This window comes from Apus apus, chromosome 1 (genome assembly GCF_020740795.1).
Source record: "Apus apus isolate bApuApu2 chromosome 1, bApuApu2.pri.cur, whole genome shotgun sequence".
NCBI classification, from domain to species: domain Eukaryota; kingdom Metazoa; phylum Chordata; class Aves; order Apodiformes; family Apodidae; genus Apus; species Apus apus.
Window position 1 is genome coordinate 146215540 of NC_067282.1, and position 20734 is coordinate 146236273.

Sequence of the window (20734 nt, forward strand, 5' to 3'; positions counted from 1 at the left end):
CCTCAGAAAGCACTACTATATGAGGCAATCTCCTTGTTAAGTGTTTGTTTTTTTCTCCTAGGATTTATTTGCCTCAGTGACTGGTCCTCTGGGTGCTTTTCCTTTGGGTATGATAGGCATGGAGGCAAGTGCCTAAGATATTCCCTTCCCCTGCTTGTAAGGAAGGGGAATAATGTTGGCTCGTTTCCCAGGCACGCTGGTGCAGTTTTCTGATAGCCTTTTAGTAGGTGGTGCTGTAGAAGAAGAGCTGAGTCTATTTTAATCAGCCCATATTTGTGTTGTGCATGTTGCTGGCAACACGAAAGGAAGAAATGCTCATGGAAGAGCCAGTGTTTCTGCACAACATGCATAGAAAATCAGTTCTGGATGAACAGAAGTAGGAGTTTCTTGTGGCAGTTGGATGGAGAGTTACACTCAGATGCTTAGAGAAGTGAGATGACATCATATGATCAGTACAACTTGTGAAAATGAATCAGTGCTGTTATTATTAAAACATCTCCACTTGTAATGTCTGCTTTGGCAGACTGGTTGAAATGAGGAATCTATAACTTGGTGTAGGATATATATTCCTAGTAGGAAGGAACTAAAAGCAACAGAATTTTGCTTCTTGAAAACCAGACTCAATTTAGTCCAATTTCTAGACAAAGAGCTGAAGTGTGGATTCAACACTTTTAGGTTCTCAATTAAAGGTCATTGACACATCATCAGAAGGTCCGGACTCATCACATCATCAGTCTGTTTTCCAGAAAAAGTCACTCTTGTTCAAAGGACAACTGGAAATACCTAAATGAGATTATAAAAGTGATGTGTCCTGAGCCTGGAATAATTTTCCTGTCAAGGCTTAAGAAACAAAGTAATAAAAAATTAATTCCTTTAGAAAGAAATATTAGGAAATGGGAGTCTTTTGATAGACAACTCACAAGACTACAACTCCACTGTAGAAAGCGGAGCCAGTGGAAATTATTTTTACATTTTCATCTAAGGCAGTCACTCTGGATTTAGTACTACGTCTCAGGTTGTAAGTCTGAGTCTGATTTATTAGCATCTGTCCCTTTCAGTTTCTTATTGAGGGTGGTAAACCAGCTGTAGAAAGTTGAAAAGAAGTTGAGTTTCATGTGTTGTCTTTTCAGCCTGGCTCTCATGTTCATTTTGGTCTATAAACAAACATCTCTCAGGTCTCCTAAATAGATTTTCTGATCGAGTTCCCAGAACAGACCACCACCAGTCTCATTAAATCTTATTTATGCTACTTTTATGCATGAATAAAAAAGCTCCCATTCACTGCTGATTTTATTTAGTTAGATCCTGTGCCTTGTGATGGACACTGAATTGGAGTGACATTTCTTGCCTTAAAAAAATAACAATAGTGGCACTGCAGAGTACAGTTGGGTGTCTGCATCTTTTGCAGTATGAAAAGGAAGGGGTTAACCTGTTCTTGGCTGTATGGTATTGATTGAGGCAAAGAAAACACATCTGTAAATAGTTAGTGTTCCCTAGTAGCTGTTTTTGGGGGGGTTTTCTGGGTAAGTCATTGAACTGGGACTCTAGAGGTATGATCTGTTTCCCAGGGATGCCACCCGCTTCCTGCACGTTAGGAGGAGGAAGGTCACTAGTTGCTCTAGGTCTCAGCTCCCCAACTGAGAATGATGTTTTCTCCCTCCTCTAATTTTTTCCAACTTGCTTGTTTATATCGCTAGCTTTTCAGCAGAGTAACATCTACTCTGCCTTTGTGCTGATCACGATGGGTCCTCCTCTCAGCTGGGGCCTCTAGACACTGAATAACAAGTAACGAATAACAAATTATGGTTTTCCCTTTAAGATTGTCTCCATCTCCATCCATGCTGCAGTGCCTGTGAGGTAAGCTTAACAGCTAAAAATAAATGAATAAATAAATAAAAATCAGTAAATGGAGTAAAGATCTAGCTGGTGTGAAAAGTTGTGAAATGGGTTTCTTTTTCTTCAGTCTTGCAGGCTGAGGAGCTCACACAAAGGTACTGCATTTTGGAAGGAGAAGGTTTTGAGCCTGTCCTTTAAGTCAAAAGGGTGAACAAAAAGCAGCTTTGTGTGTTTTCTTTGTGCTAAGCACATTGTGAATATTCTTAAGCATTGCCACAAGGATTAACATCTCAGCATTTTAATGTGCTTGGTGCTGGAATGTAGTTGGGAAGCAGGGCAGGCAGGAATGGTCTCTCCAGGCAGTGGGCTCTCTAGGTGTCTCTTTGAAGTGCTATTCAATAGCTTTCTGCTACTCTTTCTTTTTTTCCCCTTCTTTCAACAGCTTCTGGAACAAATTCTGATAATTTTACCTTTCTGAAATTTATTGGACTGGTCTGTTCTACCTCCAAATTCTTTTGCGTGACAGGAGTACAAAAAAAGAGAAAAGCATGTGGACAAAAGTATGGAGTTTGGTATTTACTTTGGATCATTAACCTGGTCAGTAAATTTGATTTGATCTCTCCTTTTTTATGTTCCTCCCCCCCTTTGTGTAATTTCAGAGCTTGCTAAGAGACGCTGTCATTTGCTGCTTCGGGATCTCAGCAAGAAATGGGAGACTGATGGATTGCAAATGCACCTGCTCTGTTTAAAACCCAGCCAAACAGATAAGTGGCCTTTTAATTATCTCACAGCAGAATTTTAGAGATAGCTGTGCACATCATTTCTCTTCAATTCAGTTTTCATTCGGTGAGCCCTCTGTGTTTCACTATTCCGGATGAATGCTCTGCCATTCTCCTTTTGGATGAGAGATACCAGATGATATTAGTATTTCACGTGAGGTAATTAATTAGCATTAGAGGGAGCTGTAGCTGGGGGCTCAGGAAGCTCCCAGAGGTCTCTCTCTACCCCTCTGGAGCTGCTACCTCCAGCAGCCCTGTGAGGTTTTGAGACTCTGAGGAGCAGCAGCGTGGGACCAGATGGGGCTGATGTGACCCATCTGAGCCTTAAGGAGTCCTCCGGGACTCATTAGAGGTTTAATAACTAAAGTTGGCTGTTTTGATTGAGAAGATGCTTGTGCAGGCTTGGCGTGATCTCAGAGAAACCAGCTAAGGCTGCTGGCAGGAGGGAAGGCTTTCTGCATGTGCTATTCAAATGTGTGTGGAGAAAGGGATAAGCCCTGCTTCTTCCTGCTGGTTTCCAGGTGGGAAAACCACTGCAGATAGGGGAGAGAAGCCCTTAGTTACACTGAGTTTATACAGGGCATGCAAAGAGGTATTGTGGGTGAGTGGTAACACGAATTGTCCTCTCAAAGTTATGGGGACATATAGATCTATGGATGGGAAATACAGACTATCAAGAAAATAATCTCTGGCTGCCTAGATCTGCTTCTGTAGGTGACCTCTGTCTACTCTTGGACTCACCATTGCAATTAAATAATTTTTAGAAATCCATCCATGAAATATGGTTTCATGTAGAGTGTAACTTTGTAATAGTGTACAGACATGGGGCTGGGGCAAATATTCACTATACCTGCAATTTACTGCATTGGAATGATGAAAAAACACTCAAGTGTGAGAGCATTGGAGGGGATGTGTGGCAGGAGGAGGGGCAGGAGCCAAACTACCTACTACAGACCTGTCTTGTCTGCTCTAACTGGGTTAATTAGCAGTATAAAATGTCTACCCTGCTGTTAGGAAAACTATAAACAGGTTTGCTACAGCAAATTAAACTGTAGTAACCTAACTAAGCAGAAGGTGAGTTTCTTGGTGAAGGTACCAGCCTGGGACTGAAGGAGAGGTTGGAGAGACAAGTCAGCAAAGTAGGAGGTTGCTGCAGTGCGAAAGAACTGGATCTAGATCAACTCATGGGATCCCTGGAGTGTCTAAAGTTCCCTCTTTTCTAGGAAAAAACTTAACTCCTGTTTTTATTACCAAGAAAGCTTTTATATTACTATAAAAAACAGTCTTGTCTGAAATTAATGACTATGCTGTTTTGCAATTGCAAATAGTACTTAGTCCTGACTCTTCAATACTCTGATAGCAAAAAGCCTTGACAGCATATTAATAAACACTGATAAGCTGAAGCTCTAGTGAGAAAACCAGAGTTTGTTAATTCAGCAAGGACGGAGAGGAATTAAAAAAAGCTTCAGTCCTCTGTGCACCCCAACTAACAGAGCTCTTTGCTAAAAAAAAAAAAAAAAAAATCAATTAAAAAAATTTTAAAAATTAACATCAGATATCTTCAAGATCTCAATTGCTAGGCTTACAACTTGAAATCTGCTCTCTGATAGCATGCTGATATCTGTGTCCCCCCAAATTAGGTGCCATTAAATTAACCCTAAACTGGCCAGTTCCAGTGTAGGCATCACAGCTGAATTTGGAAACCATATCCTGAAGTGTAGCACACAACTTGTAAAGCTCTGTGCTCCTTGGCAGAAGAGGCAGAAAACACATTCCATCTCAGGAGCTGTACTGATGTGAGAGATGATACTGAGTGTGTTATATGCACCTGTGGCTTGCCTGGTGCATCCAGCAACTGAGGAGACCAGATGCAAGAAATCCTGACAGGTTTCTGCAAAAAATCTTCTCTGGAAGAGAAGAATCTGAATCCCTAACTCTTTCCTTATCTTACAGGTGAGCCTTGAGGACACTTGGGAGGCTGTAGCTCCTGGATGCATGACCGTCCCCTGGGATTAGAAGAAAGCCATGGGGAAAGACAAGAAAGAAGAAGCTGTCTTTCTGAGGAAGAAGATAACTTTGCTGCGGGCTTTCTCGCTCCTCATCGGCAGCATGGTTGGCAGTGGCATCTTTATCTCCCCGAAAGGTGTACTGGAAAACTCCGGCACCGTGGGTTTCTCTCTGGTTGTCTGGTTTGCCTGTGGGCTCCTCTCAATGTTTGGTGAGTGGTGAGCTTTGTCAGCCTTTGCTGAAGCACCTGGGAGGTGAGGGTAACCAGCATATTTTTATGTAAAAAAATTTGGGAGAGGAATAAACTAAAATTTCCCTGTTCTTACTACAGCAGAAACAAAGGTTTAACAAAACAAGAAGATATATGTGTGTATGTCACCAGGGGCCTTAATTAAAATTATTCCCCCCAGGTGACTGAAAAAAAATCCCAGCGCTTAAGGTCAGTGAATATGAAATCATGTGCAAGTCCAGGGCAGAAGAATGACAGTGACTGCAGATGGAGATATCCTGGTCTGTGTCAGGAAAGCTGGGAGATGAGGCGTCTCGTTCTGTAAGGTGGAAAGGAGATTGTAGGCATCTAAAAAGCACTTGTGAGCCAGAGGGCTGTGCAGTGCTTTTCAGAGACGCTGCAAAAACAGGCAAGAAGTAACAGTCTTAATATGCCGCAAGGGATCCCCTTTCTGCTGGTGAGGATAGAGAAACACTAGAGCAGATTACCTGGGGAGCTGCAGAATATCCACCAGCTGGGGTCGGTGTCTGGGTGTCTGTCAGAAATGGTTTGGATATGTCTGATGTGGCCTTGGTGCAGATCAGTTCAGCCGTACTTTCTGTGCATTACCCTTGGCTCCATTTCTGGAATGTAATACCAGTCTTCTCTCACAAAGAATTGACTTTCTGATGACAGTTTCATTCTAGTTCTGAAACAATTTGGCTCTTAAATTACAATGGATAAAGCATATAGCTTTTAGTTTTCATTAACTGTGTAAAATCACCATCTCAGAAGTGCTCTAAAGGTGCTGTTAGGAGAACTGCAAGATCTCTCAGCTCTGGGGAGAAGTCCGATGTTTATTCCAGTAGCTTTAAAGTTCTTCTTCTTCCATAACTTAGGAAAAACAAAACAAAACAGAAAAAAAAACAAAACATGAAAGGAGAAGTACTCCATGTGAAAAAATACACTTTGGCACTGTGTCATGTACACGCAAGTTTATAAATTGAGACATTCAATTGTTAATATAGCAACAAATGTGGTTCTTGCTCTTAGCATATGTGTACTGATATTTAATGTTGCAGCATATGTGTGGGTGGCTGGTGAATGATATACTTCTGCTAAAAGAAAACCTTAAAATACAGTATGAGCACAGTGTCTCTTTTAACTGAGCAGAGCAATAAATGATAATGTGTGTGCTGATCACACAGCCCAAGCTCTGCACTTGGAAAGGTTTCTCTCTCTGTTGCATCCTTTGATAGGCTGCTGGAAGGGCCTTGGGAGCCTCTTTATCAAGTCATTGTAGCCAAATTTGCTGGTTTGTTCTTCCCTTTTATCAGCTTGATGACCTCCCCTGATCATTTCTCTGACACTTTTTGTGCAGTATATTAAAAAGGCCTGCTTCCCTTTCTGCTTTTTTTTCTTTCAAGTATGACATTTATATGAGTCCCATAGCATGAGTGCAGTGAAGCACTTAAAGGCACGCTTGAAGCATGTGAAGAGACCCACTGGAATAAAAGAGGCAAAGTGTCTGCCTATATTCCACACTTTGAACAGGGATTCTGCATAAATTTGCCAACAGAGAGGTGAGAAAAATTGAGGTCCTCACCATTAGTGTGACCTGAACATGGCACTACTGCCAAGGGACTTGGAGATGTGGCCAAGTCACCACTGGGTTCCCCCGTGTTATCCCTCCACAGCTGCCTGAGCTGGGCAAAGGAGGAGACAGCACAGCTAGAGATGGTCTTACCCCACAGGGTCACACCCCAGCAGCACTCAGCCCCATTGCTAGAGGGACTGTGCTCAAAGAAATGACATGTTTTACGATTTCTTTTGGTGAACAAAGGATGTTTAATCTAGCGAGTGAATCCAGGGTAGGCAGGGCTAAGGATTTGTGCTTAGGCATGTTCGAATGGCATGATGAATTGCTCTGAAGAGAAAACACAGATGGGATTTTTTTATTATTATTTTTCTTTTTTTGGCACAGGCATAAATGTTTCTATCCATTTTCCTAAAAGCTTTAAGCTGTCTTCCCTGGCACGCCTCTCCCAGGGTTTCTCGTTGTGCCCTGGTGCAGGGGCAGGGGGGCACAGAGGTGCTTGGCAGGGCAGGAACAGGCAGTCCCCAGGCACTGGTGCCTCCTGACGTGAGAAGAGACCAAATGAGCCTCCCATGCAGACACTGCCCTTGCGCTGCACCACTGGGGGTGTGTTGTCCCCTGGTGGCAGGTCCTCTCTCTCAGAGGAGATGCCCTTTCCAGGTCCTCTGCTTGGTGCCTTTGAATGAAGGAAGGGATTTATGTGAAGATGCAAGATAAGGAGTGTGGTCTGTGACTAAAAATGTGATTGGAATGACCAGTTCAGCCATGGCCTGTTGGCTGAGCTGTTCTCACTACCTTGTAAGCACTATCTCACCAGTCTAACTGTGAGGAGAAATGGAAACCCAAACCTCCAGGAAGTTTTCCAAAGGAAACCTCTTATAGCTCAGTGTAACATTTCTATCACACACCTTTCCACAATACTTCCATGGAAAATTTGTACCATTAACCAGAAAATGGAGAATTTATTTCTTTTCAGCAGAAAATTCAATTGCTTCAAGACTTAGTTCAAAACACTGTAGGACACAAAAATAAAGAGGAGGTCTGATAAACCTCTTTTTCTTCTTCTGATTCACTACTTATTTTAAACAGATTTATTTATCCCTGAAAAGTCACACAGAAAAGGGAAAATCCATGGGATGATTTACTCAGTGCATTTCTACCCAAACTTTTCCAGGAGCCTTGTCTTATGCAGAACTTGGAACAAGAATCACCAAGTCTGGAGGACATTATATCTACATTTTGGAGACACTTGGGCCTCTGCCAAGTTTCTTATTCTTGTGGGCAGAGTTTTTTGCTATCAGGTAAGAGATTTGGTTTGCTTGCCCTTCACTGGATGCTGTGACAATTTAAAAAGCCAGAAGTTACAGTGCCAGGTAACAGTCTAGGCAGTTTGCAAAAGAAAGCGTAGAAACAACCTGAAAAACTTTTAAAGGTTTTCAGTGATAAAAGGAAGAAGGTACACTGAGTAAGTAGTTACACATGTTCAATGTGATTCATACTAGAAGAGTGTCTCTCTTCTACCCTGGCAGCTGGTATCTTCCAATAACCATAGTATTTTTCAGACACTGACATAGATGACAGATTTATTTCAAGTCTTCTGTTTTCATTGTGAAACTTGTTTGTCTTCTGTGGAGACAGCTTTCTGGCTTAGGCCTGAGTTAAATAATAGTTTAGAAAATTGCAAATGACTTCTTTTTTAACTTTAAAAAAGAAAGTTCTTACTCCTCAATAACCTCTGACCTTCATGTAAGCTGAGATGAATTGGGATGTATGAAGCACACCACATTGCTCAAGATGATTAATCTCAACTTTTGCTTTCAAGCTGGGAATTAATATTTTTGCAGTATGTGATTTTTTTAACCTGTTTACTGAGAAAACCCTACGAAAAAACTCAGTTTCACCACCTGCATGGGAGGGAAGGTTTAAGCTGAGTGGAGAAACTTCCCCTCAAGTTTTGTGCAGTTTTGCATCACACCATTTTCTGGCCATCTGCAGACCATAGTTTGCGCTTGGTTTCCCCCATCCAGGCCTGCCAACAGTGCTGTGGTTTCCTTGGCATTTGGACGCTACATGTTGGAGCCATTCTTTGCCCCCTGTGCAGCCCCAGTCCCTGCTGTGAAGCTCGTGTCTCTCCTGGGGTACTGTAAGTACTAACTTTTATGGGACCGCTGATCTTGGAGCCTCTCTGTCCCACATCAGGAGCACTTACGGGATGTTAACTTCTGGAATAACTGTGGGATAAGGGCCCCATCTTACCCTCTGGGCCACCCAAAACCTCCTCATCTGAGGTGCTGGTTTGGGACCACTATATTTTCCAAGGAGAGAGAATGGAGCTTCCTGTTGATCACCTGGAGGCCTAGGTCAGGGGGATTATGCCAAGAATGGGAGTATGAACTCTTTATATATAACTGAGCAATTGCTACCCAGGTTGAGGGTGTAAGGCTTGAAGTTTTGGATTCCTCACCTGATATACCCAGCCTGTGAATCTGTCCTGCCTGCTCTGGGGGTTGGTGTGTGTCGGCACAGGGACCACTATGAAGGGGCTGCTGAGACATCCCTGAAAACTCACACCTTCCACCCAGGTAGGTGTGGATCACCTGACAGCAGCCAGGCTCCCAATCTCTCTTAAAGCATAACTCAGATCCCCCTTCAAATGCTAAGCACTGGGCCACACCTGTGGGATTTTCTGACATCTCTCACCCCAAGTATCCTTCCTGACACAGCCTTCTCCCCAGCATTCCTGAAGCAGGGAGTGCTGCTGTATTTTTTCCTGCATGTGTCTAGCATCGGCTACAGCTGTAGCAGTGTGATCTCCTCTCCAGACATGGTCCTCACCCTCAATTCCTGGAGTGTCACCTGGAGCGCCCGCCTGCAGACAGCTCTCTCCATCATCAAACTCCTGGCTCTTGCACTCATCATCGTGCCAGGGATGATGCTGCTGGCCCAGGGTAGGTGTGCTCCTGTGTGGCTGAGGGAAGGGGCTCAGCATGCCTGCCTGTCATGGCCTCTATCAGTGCCTAGTGACAAGCGTAGTACTCTAGCTGGCAGGAGCTTTCCCTGCCTGTGTGCTGGATGTGAAGTAGCTGGGAGCTGAGACCAGGGTAGCTGGCACTCAGCTGGATCATTGCACTGGGCTGATGTGCCTGGCTCAGCTGTGGTTCCTCCAAAACTGAGTGAGCCTCAGTACCTGAGGCTATGTGAGCCTACCTTCACCTTCCTCTGCAGATGCTCTTTCTTTGGTGTCAGACTTGCATGTTTTCATTGTGGCTTGAAATCCTTCCAAAGTGGCATATATCTTGATGGGCATCAGGGATGTGTGACAGCATCCTGTGGTGACCCGACTGGTCACAGCTGTGTAATGAGTTACCAGCCCTCAGCTGAGCCCTGGTAACTACATCTCTAACCTTTCTGTGGCTTAAGCTGATGTCTTTTATCTCCTAACTGAGATGTGCAGTAACTCAATACACTTAAAACAGACTCACACAGGATTGCACACTCACATCCATAGTGGAGCGGAAAAACCCCTACCACTAGTAACTTCTGGGAGTGGTACAAGAGTATTGGCTTTGATTCAAGCCTCAGTTTATAGAAAAGCCCAAGGCATTCCCACTCAAGAGATGAAGCCTGCCCCCTCTTCACGCTGTTACCTTCCTCTGAAGAGGAAACAACACAGGCAGGAGGCTCCACATTCATGTTTCTTCCTGATGTCTGGAGCTGGCTCTTTTGAACATGCAAAGATCCCCTTGGGCTGGCAGCACTTCTGAATTGAAAGACTGCCCTGCAGCTAGAAATCCTGAGCCATTATCATTAGGAATGCCTTCAAATGACAATCTGGAGCCCTGGCACCAGTCCTCCTGTGAGGAGGATAAGTGCCAGTGACATCTGGAGGGAGAATTTACCAAGAGACCCCAATATGACAGGTTGTATTTAATGTGACTTGTGGGGGACTGTAAATCACTCGTCAATGTACCACAGACAATAAATCCTTTTTATGCACCATCACTTATCAGCAATCATTTTAGAACATAAAAAGACTACCCTGACAGACCCACTCCCATACTTTTGTCTAGTTTTCTTCAAATCTGTTTACTTTTTGATTTTTTTTTTTTCTTTAAAACTGATTTTGTATCAGTTTGACTAATTCCCCTGCCTTGTCCTACTTTTTTGGTTGCACTCATCTCCTTTCCTCTGCCATTACCTTCCCTTTGGCTCTGATTTGTTTTAGAGACTTGCTGGGCCAGTGTTTCAAGCCCAAATGCCCAAACACTGTATCATTTTACCCCTTTCCTAGCAGAGGCCAACGAGGCAAGCTCCACACCTTTTAATTCTGAAGTGACTTTGATACGGAGAACTGAATATAGATGTGGAATCAAACCTTGCACCACCTGGATTTGAAAATGCAACTCCTTTTGACATGTTTTTTATTGGCTTCCTTTGAATGAGAGGCCATTAGGTATTGCTTCCTTTCCTAGGTTTTCTTGGAGTTTGATAAAATACAGTTCATATCCAAAATCCTGACACTTAAAATTTTGTTTTCCCTCCACGCTCTCACTTCTTCCTCACTCCTGTGGGTGAGTGGCAGTGGCTAGCAGGGAAGATGGGCACTAGTGTGCTCAGAGCTGGAGGCCAGGCTGGCAGTCCCCATTGCTGCTCCCACTCTCTCCTCTGCCCTGGTTCCCATGCTCCAACCAGCATGGGGCTGGGGTCAGCGCTCCAGCAGCGGGATCAGGAGGGAGCACAGCGAGAGCCGAGTTAGTCGCCTCGCTGGCTGCACCACATCAAAGAGGAGCTTGCATCCAGCTGCTTAGGGGGCTGGGGGAGGAAGAGAAGGGTCAACCCAGTGAATTAACTTTGGGCCTAAAGAAAGGACAGGACAACTTGGGTCCTCTTATCTCCATGATCTCCCATTCCCACAGCAGGCTCTGTCTGAAACAGAACCAGCCACTGCTGTTCTTCCTGAAACATCTCCTGTAGTTGGATGGGGGAGGGATTGGTTCTGTCTCTGTGGAGTAAATGCATCAGTACAGCACTGTAAACTAAAGCAATTAAACAATCTGATCATCTGACTCCAAGGAAGTCACAAACACTCTTCCCAGGTCTGGGGGCGACGTGCAAGGGGTGTTGTACCTCTGGAAGGGAGTCCATCTCTGAGGTTTCCCTGCTCTGTGTCAATTGTTTATCTCTTCTGCAGGCCACACTGAAAACTTCCAAGATGCTTTTGACAGACAGTCGCTGGTTTTGGATAAGCTGCCCCTGGCTTTTTACGCAGGCATGTTTGCATATTCAGGCTGGTAGGTGTGATGGGAGGGACCTTGATGGGCAGCAGACTGGTGTCCAAGACATGGCTCAAACTCTCTCCCTCCCTTCCCCCTGCGCAGGTTTCAAACCAGCTTTGTGCGTGAAGAGTTGGTCAGACCTGAACGGTAAGGCTGAGAAGAAGTCATTTTGGGTTAACATCCTCTGGGCTACTGCAGTTTGCCCAAACACAGAATGGGAGGAAACAAGTCTGGGGGTTCACCTAACCAACGCCAGCTGCAACCTGCAGTGATACTGTGCATAACGAAGGATAACAGCTTGTTCTTTGTGTGTGTGTCTTCCCTTTTCTTGTAGAAATATTCCCCTGGCTGTCATTGTGTCTGTGATCACAGTAATTGTGGGGTACATGCTCACCAATGTCTCCTATTACACCGTCCTGGGAACACAAGATGTTCTGGCTTCTCCTGCTGTGGCTGTGGTGAGTTGTCACCCCTGCTGTTATCCTTCTTCAGTGTGGTCAGCTTATGCTGAAGGGGTGAGCATGGCAAGTGCTTCAGAGATGGTTTTTCTATAAAATGCTTCATTGATTTGTCATTTCTCTGGATTCTTGGGCAACACCAACTTCTAGTCTTGCCTAGAAGATAATGAAAAATAATCTGCAGATGACAGTAGAAAAGATAAGATTTATGAGTTATATTTTACTTCTTTGACAGAGGAAGTTTTCTTTCTTTTGAATCTGATGTTGCCTAGAGATCACCACATGTTCCTAAAGTCACTCTTGCTGTTCCTCCAGAGCTTTGTGCAGCGAGCCTTCAAAAGCCTGATCTCTGTGGTCCCGGTCCTTGTTGCACTGTCCTGCTTTGGAACCATGAATGGAGGAATCTTCACATTTTCAAGGTCACATCCCTAAAAAGCTGTTACTCTTCTGGTTTACTGAATTGGAGGGAAGCACCAGCGATCTGTGCAACTGCCCACCCACGTGATGGCATTTTAGCCACTCTTGTGGGAAAAAGAAGGTCTTTGACTCCCAGGATGTCAACTACTGGATGATTCCTGTTGGCTAAGAGTTTCTATTTCTGGCCAGGTCCAGGCTTTGGCATCTAGGGTTGGTCACAAACAGAAAATTTTATCTTCTTCCCCCCCTCTTCAGTTAAAATCCCCAATTTAAAGTGAAATGTCAATATTTCTGGTGAACTAGAGGCCTTGTTGACTTTGGCAGCTACTCAGTGAGACCAAGCCTTCTTTTGCTGGGTTCACCCAGCTGCTGAGCTGCAGGACAGAGGGCCCCTCTGTTGTGAGGATCTCTGGCCAAAGGCAAACTCTCCCTTGAGGACATTGCTTTGAGGTCAGTGAAATTTTACTGGGGACAGACTATTCCTAAAGCAAATGTCAAGCCTCAAGAAATCTTGTTGTAGCAGTAAGAAAAGCTCTGTTCCACATGAAAATTATCTCGCCAGCTTCACTGGCTACTACGCTGCATGTACTTATGGGAGCCTTGAAATTGGAGAGGAGGGCAGAGCTCATGGAGAAACATGTCATGCTGGTCCCAAGGAGCTGAGTGAACTCTCTGGAGCCAGTTCTGTTTCACAGCTTTGATTGCAGAAGGAAAAATCAGTTGATACGAAAGGGATGTTTCATAGTGTGAAAGCTAATGAGTTATTTGATCTGCTACTCTGAAGTCCTGTATTAAATACAGGTGTGGAGAATCCTCTTCATTATACAGTGGATTTTTTTAAGGATGAGAAGTCCCTGAACAGCACAGAGCTTCTGCCTGTCCCTATTGCCTTTCTCTCCCCCATCCTGGCACCATTAAGATAATCATGGCAGAAAGGCCATATAAACAGTGATGGGGCCTCCCTGGCTCCTGGCCAGCCACACCCCAGCAAAACCATAGGGACAGCAATAAAACCAATTTTACACTCATGCCCCAGCTGCTTTGGGCCCTGGTCCAGCCCAGCTGATGCTCTGGCATGGTTTATTTGTGGATATTAAATTTATTAAACTGGATGCAATGCCTTCTCCGTAATTGCCCTTTTGTGAGTCGAAGGAGGGATGGTGGCAAGGAGCTCTCTGCTGTCATTTTAAAGCTGGTCTTTTGTATAGCTGCCCTCTTGGCTGTGTGCTGAGCTGTATTTTCCAACAGCTGGCCAGAGGATTGAAAATTCTCTCTTATTTGAGGAAATTTCACTTAATATATATATAGGTGCGTGTATATATATAGAGAGAGATAAATAAATATAGAGATAGATATAGATATATAAAATATAGGCATGAAGACTGACAAGTCCCTTTCATAAACTCATCAGCCTCTCTTATAAAGAACTGTAGTTTGGAACTCCTCCACTTTCTACTGGAAAGATTAACTCCTTCTCTGATGGCAAGAAGCTTTCTTGCTTCTGTTTCCAGCCTGAAGTCATTCACGGTCACTTTGGACTTGCCTAAAGGTCTGTGCTAATAGGCACTGGTCCTGCTGGTGGGCCCTGCACTGCGTTGAACTAACAGGGCCAGGGAGAGCTACGGGAATTTGACATTGGGTTTTTTCTTCCAAATGCCCCAAAAACTCAGCTAAAGGCTTAACTGTGGCCTTGAACAGCAGACCTGTGCTGGGAGTGTGCCTTGTGGCCTCAGGTCAGTCAATTGACTGGTCTTTTAATTTCTAGTCTGGATGTAGCATCTTAATGTGTAGGGCTCCCTGTCTTTTCCTAGGACACTCTTTGTGGCTTCTCGGGAAGAACAGTGGCCTCCTCTCTTCTCCATGATCCACATTCGAAGGCATACACCCCTTCCTGCTGTCATGTTAATGGTAAGGAGATCTGGCTGAGTGACATGCCCCGTTCTTGCGGTCTTGGCTTTCTTGCAAAGCCTGGAGATGCTGAGAAGTTTTAAAAGGTGTTGAGACACTAAGTCAAAGTCCAAAAAAATAAACAGGGTGGAATTCTGGAAACAGCTGCAAAGTGTTAAGTCCCTTTGTGCCAGCAGTGGTATCCAAACCCACTTCCTCAAAGTCCCTGCTGTATAGCCTTGACCATGTGTTTTAAAAGTACTGTCCCTACCACCTGCCACAGTTGCTGTTTGGTATGGTCCTGTGAAAACACCTCTGCCAGGCTTTAGCTCTTTGGAAAACTGAAATTCCTAGGTGTGGTGGATATGCGGGGAATAAGTATTTGCAGAGATGCTCTGGTTTGTTTGTTTTGTTTTGTGTTTTTTGGTTGGTTTGGTTTTGCCTTTTTTTCTCTCTCTTTTTTTTTTTTTCTTGGCTTAGCTTGGCTGACCTGCTAAAGCATCTTTGTAAGTAACCTTTGCACTGGCAGCACAGGCTTTTTACTTGCCCTGGCCAGGACATAAAACATTAAAGACACTGTTGATCTTGAAAGGATTGCTCCTTTCTGCAGCAGATCATAATAGTATGTTTAGGTCTTTTGCCTTCAGTCTGTGACACTGCTTTGTAAAGCTCTCTGAAATGCTGGGGCTTGAAGTAGCTGTCTGTGATTACAGGGGGGCTGGAGGAGGTGATCCCTATTACCCTTTCTAGTTCAAGGACCATAGTAAGGCTTTAATGATTGCATTTCTTCTTCACAATGCTCAGTTCCCTTTGGTTACTGCCATGGTGTGTATCGGAGATATCTACCATCTATTGAACTTCTTCAGCTTTTCCCGATGGCTCTTCATAGGATTAGCCACCCTTGGGCTCATTGTCCATCGCCACCGTCACCCGGAACTTCACAGCCCGTTCAAGGTAATGCATGGGATGGATCTAACAGCCAGGAGTGTGCAGGCTTGTCATTTCTCTCTCTCATTTGCTAATAACTGGAGCATTACATGGCTATGGTTGCCTTTAGGCTCTAAGAAGTCCTGATCCGTATTGTTCAGTAAGGCATGTGTGGAGGCCCTGACAGTGGTTGATGTGCACAAACAGCCAGATGGGGTAAATCCTATAAAACCTACATGTCATCAGTCTCATCTGTAAGATGGCAGCCTGCTCCAGGGGACAAAGTTTCAGGTTGGGATCTAGAACATGGGCAGAAAGCAGTTCCCACGCTCACCTCTGGCAGGCTGCAAGGAAGGACCCTTCCCTGGATGCTATTCCAGTGGTAGCTAAGTCTCAGCTCTAGCTGAGAAGCAGGAGGGTGTCAGGCTTGGGGGAAAAGAGAATGGCCAGAGGGATCCTGCAAACAAACCTGACTTAAGGAGGAATCATCTGCTGGCACAAAAATACTATACAGTGTAAAGCAGCTTGTGTGTGACCTGTTGCTGCTGCACGCCCTGAGGAGTGCGCAGCACATGCATGAGGACCTTAAAGTGTAAGATCATAGAATATGCTGAGTTGGAAGGGACCCATCAGGATCATTGGGTCCAACTCCTCTCCCTGTGTAGGGCACCCTAAGAATCACACCATGTGCCTGAGAGCATCATCCAAATGCTTCTTGAACTCAGGCAGGCTTGGTGCTGTGACTTTCCTGGGGAGCTTGTTCCAGTGCTTAGCCACCCTCTGGTGACTGCAATGAGGTCACCTCTCAACCTTTTCTTCTCCAAGCTGAGTAATTCAAATGACCTTAGCTGATCCAAATAAATCATCCCATCCAGACCCTTCAACACCCTCGTGGCTCTCCTTTGGACACTCTCCAATAACGTGATGTCCTTTTTGTATTGTGGTCCCCCAAACTGTAGGATACCTTGTCCTCTTGTGCCTTTCCCTAACCTCCAGCTGGGTTTCTCCAATGGCCCTTCTCACCCTGTTGGGTGCTGGGATCCTCCTCGTGTTGGGAAGAGAAGTTGGAGTTGGTGCTGGAGCAGCTTTCTTATGCCCAGGGGACCTTTCCCACTGCTGGATAACGTGCAGGAGGTATTTGGCTGGGACAATGGTTGAAACGTGCACAGTTTGTTCCTGCCTCTGTTCACGCCTGCACGGTGCCTCCAGCCAGCTCTTGGAGAGGAGATCCCTGAGGCCACCAGCACGGGGCAGCCGATCAACAAAAAGGTCAGGGAACAGAAATGCTTCCCAAGGCCTCCTCCCTGAGCCACGTGAGGCCTAATGCAAAGTTTGGGGGTAATTTTTCTTCTTGGTCTTTACTGGAGGCAGCGTGTTTAGCTGAGAGCTTGAAGCTTCCTGGTTTGTTGGCTGGCTGCACTGGTGTACTCACCCAGAACTAGATTTTAAATAAAATTGTCTCTTTTTCTTTTAAACGAAGCTTATCAGGGGAAGTTAGGAGTGGGTAGCACTAGTGATGTTTTCAGTTGCTGAGATTTTGCCCCATTTTGCTTTTGACAGGGATTTGGGCTATTAACGCTTCCTAAAGGCACATAAAGCGAGGGAGAGAGATGCTGGGCTTTTGGTCAGCTTGGTTGATATTCTACTCCCCCCTCTCCCCGTCCTTAGTTTTTATAACCACTCGAAACCCGAAGTCCAGTGATCTGAGAGAGGGAAGTCCTGCGGGCGGGTGGTGTGGGCAACTGCTGCGCTCTAGTGGCCAGATATGGGTTGTCTTCTGCTTCTAGCTTGCTGAGACCAAATCATAAAATACACGATGGAGTTGTGCTGGTATTTCTTCTCCCCTATAGCATTCTGAGTTAAAAATGGTGAGAAAACATGGATATGAGGAGGAAGCAGTCTTCTCACACACCTCGAGAGCAGAGGTGCAGCTTGAGTGTGTGGATATAGGAGCGGCTGGCAGGGGATGATCCAGCTGGAAAGACAGCAAGAGCACAATAAGTTTGGTGGTTGGATGGCTGCCATCACTAGGGCAACTGATCTCTTCCAGCTTGGCATGGTCAGCATCCAAAACAGGATCTCTGCTACTGGAAAAGAGATTGTCACCCTAGGTGAGACCAGCAAATCCTTCATTCTGTCAGCCATGGCAGGAAATAATTTGGCTGAAGTTGGATCTGAAAACTGAGGGAAAATTTCACAGTTTTATTATGTACTGAAGACTTCCGATTTGCTCTCCAAATAACCCAGATGAATTGGCTCATCACACAGGATAAAGCTGAAGTGCTGACTGTTTCTTTGGTTTTTCATCAGGGTGTTGTCAAAGCTCATGTTCTTGATGCGGGTGTTACAGAGACAAGGAGTCTGGTTTATCCTCTTTTGTCCACCGTAAGTCTCAGGCAAACTGGAGGCAGGTCAAAATGAGTCATAAAACCTATCACCAAAAAATGGTTTGATTTAAAGTACTGCTTCTACTCTTGGCTTCATATTTCCATCCACATTTGCCACAGGTGGCAAGTAGGGGCATGTGTATGCACAGGAGCAGTATAATCAGAGACCTGTGGGGTACAAGTGACTTCTCCCCCTGCTTGGCCTCCAGGTGGCCATGAGGTTTATATTTCAGTGCACATGAATATAGGAGGCATGCACCTCATAGGGTTCAATGGGTTTGGAAGGTGGTACAAGTCCAATTTTGTTCTGTGCATCCTACTTGCTTGCAACTGATTGTACAGACACTTCAGGACAGCTATATGATTTTTATCATCTTATTGAAGATAGAGATGTGAGCACTGTGTGCTGGCATGTATGGAGACTGATTTGCTACAGCCATCAGTTTTCCTGGAGAGTCTACTCTGCTCTTTTTCCCCAGGTTCCCTTGTTCGTTCCTGTCTCTTTTACCATCATCTGCCTCTTCACAGTGGCAATGTCTTTCTACTCAGACCCTGTGAATATTAGCATTGGATGCACCATGGTTTTAAGTGGTTTTCCAGTCTACTACCTCATAATCCATAGGCAAATGTCCAGTCGTTGCCGTAGCCCGTTTTGTAAGTATGCATTTAAGTTTCACTATTGTGGACCTAAACATGCTCAGTGATGGTCACTTTCACATGTCAACCCTGGTTTCTACTAAACTTAAGCATACCTTTGGGTTCATCACCTCTCGGTGTCAAATTTGACTGGCACTGAACAACAAGATCAAAAGTTAAGATGGAAAGACTGAGAGGCAGACACTGCAACCCCATGTGCACAAACATCCTTGCTGAAAGGCTGAGGAGAGGACTGGTAGGAGAAGATGGTGCTGCCTGAGAGCTATCTGTTTGGTGAAGAGGCCAGGATGGTTTTAGGTGTGTAAATGAAATACACCTCCACTCCATACAATGTCTAGCATAGATTTCCTTTGAGCCTAGCCTTGGTGGTACAATGATTTGCTCTGGAACTAAAGCCCAGTTTTGAGTTGAATGTATAATTTCAGTTATGAATCTTGCTTTCTTTTGATATTGGGCTGAGGCATATCAGTAACCACTGAATAGAAGAAAACATACAGCAAGAAAGCGAACTGATCAGTGATCTTCTAACATAAAGTGCTCCAGCCATCAGTTCTGATGTTGATGACTTCAGCCATATCTCAAAATTTCCCTCAGACTGAACTTTCTTCCTTTTTTTTACCCCTTTCAGATTTTCTTACACACAAACTACAGTTACTGCTGGAAGTAGTCCAACAAGAAGTCAAGACTTACTGAGAAAACCATCCAAACTCACAGGAGAAGATAAAATCTATTTGCTCTGTTCCTGATACCTTTGATCCTACTAAAAGCAGGCCATGCTCTAATTCTCTTAATCACTGCAAATGAGGGTGAGCCTGAGCCAAAACCTTGCTGCAAGTGTTCCTGAGCTTGTCCATTGAGATCAGGAGGAGCATGTCACATCTGTTTCTGCCCTTTTTTATCAGAACAATCTAGTTCTCTGAAATGAGCTTGCTTTGCCAACAGTGTGTCTTCGAAATCTTAATTTTGCAGTCTAACCAGACCTCAGTAAAATAGCACAGATTTTAAATTTTTTAACTTGAGAAATGGAGGAAGGGAGCATGTTGCAGAACTTCGAGTCCACTACATGGAAGACAAACGCTGAACAGTAGTGTTCTAGCAGCAACGCTGTGGACAAGCATTATGAAGGGAAATGGGTGGGGAGAGCAAATTAGAAATAAGGTAGATGAATCGGAAAGGAGGAGACAAGGGGGTTAATACTTGATTCACCAGAAAGTGCAGATTCAGGTTAATGAGGAGATATTTGAAAATGAGGTCAGATCATTTTGCTTTAATTATTGCATAAGCAGAATTGCTTTGAAATAATATTTCTTTTTTGAATTTTAATTTTCTGAGATGACATTTCAAAATGTACAAACATATTTAAAAAATCAGCTAAATATCAACAAAAATAGGATTAAATAGAACCTGATCACTGCCCCAACTCCCCAGTCCTTCTTCTCATCCAGTACTACTAGTGAAGTAGAACATTCAGATTTTGGCCCAACTCTAGTGAAATATAATTTGTCCTTTAGTTAGATAAGACCACTGATGAGACTTGGGCAGATTCCTGAACAAGTGCATCTTTTGGTGCTGCAAGAAGACACAAAAGACTTCATGTCAAAGCTTTAACTTTAAATCCGGTCTCAAATGACTTGCTGAATCAATACTTAAATGCGCATTTGAACTATTGACATAAGAAAGGTTTCCGTTATTGGATTCCTTTGGTTTACATTATTAATGTGGAAGTGTTATGTCCAGATAAAACAGCAGTTAGCTACTTCAAATTGTTTGATTGTTAATCTTTTAGGAGAAGATGGGAAGCAGTATACTGAGACTCCTTTAATGACTGCTAGAGAGAGGAACAGCAGAACGTGGAGCATTTTTAATCTTCTGTATCAAGCATTTATGTATTTAGAGTGAAACCAAAGTACCATATACAAACACAATGTAATCTACCTAAACTTGTAACATTCACCATCAAGACTTGGAAATAAATAAGTTTGGTTTGGGTTTTTTTTTTTCCAAAGCAATTGAGAATTATTATTCTTGTTAAGACTGCTTCCTGTTCCTGCGCTAAATTAAGCTGGGATAGCAGCAGCATGGATGCAAGGCTTGTTTCCCCCCTTTTACCCTCCCACAGTTTGTTTTAAAAGCTGCTGGACATTGTCCAACAGGAAATCCAGTCTTGCTGGGAAAACCATCTTAGAGGAGAAGGCATCGACTTTAAATTACAGTGTGGTTTCAAGTGAGATCTGGAAATGTTTCCAGGCTCCCAGATGTGGCTCGGTCACCCCTCACGCTGGGCTTTGCTGAAGCTGA

General features: G+C 44.2%; 1 protein-coding gene across 5 annotated transcripts; it reads left to right on the plus strand.

Moving 5' to 3' along the window:
* Positions 1-4128: 4128 nt before the first annotated feature.
* On the plus strand, positions 4129-20441 carry LOC127391622 (cystine/glutamate transporter-like). Of its 5 annotated transcripts, XR_007891095.1 has the most exons (13): positions 4129-4833; positions 7602-7728; positions 8455-8570; positions 9250-9375; positions 11619-11718; positions 11806-11850; positions 12038-12161; positions 12477-12580; positions 14390-14486; positions 15270-15419; positions 18259-18433; positions 19065-19242; positions 20223-20441. XR_007891095.1 is itself a non-coding variant. In XM_051634568.1 (12 exons), the coding sequence occupies exons 1-12, from the start codon at positions 4641-4643 to the stop codon at positions 19127-19129; spliced, it is 1422 nt and encodes a 473-aa protein (XP_051490528.1). In that variant the 5' UTR covers positions 4129-4640; the 3' UTR covers positions 19130-20441. The 5 variants fall into 5 exon arrangements, 4 of the variants coding, with proteins under 4 accessions (XP_051490528.1, XP_051490549.1, XP_051490560.1 ...); XM_051634568.1 differs by having other exon boundaries at positions 19065-20441; XM_051634589.1 differs by lacking the exon at positions 18259-18433 and having other exon boundaries at positions 19065-20441.
* The last annotated feature ends 293 nt before the right edge of the window (positions 20442-20734 follow it).

What these genes read in the sequence shown, in the direction of transcription:
- LOC127391622 (XM_051634568.1), top strand. Translation starts at nt 4,641, where the DNA reads ATGGGGAAAGACAAGAAAGAAGAAGCTGTCTTTCTGAGGAAGAAGATA. An exon ending in GCAGAGTTTTTTGCTATCAG is followed by an intron (nt 7,729 to 8,454) that starts GTAAGAGATTTG and finishes TCCCCCATCCAG; the next exon opens with GCCTGCCAACAGTGCTGTGG. An exon ending in CGTGTCTCTCCTGGGGTACT is followed by an intron (nt 8,571 to 9,249) that starts GTAAGTACTAAC and finishes TCTCCTCTCCAG; the next exon opens with ACATGGTCCTCACCCTCAAT.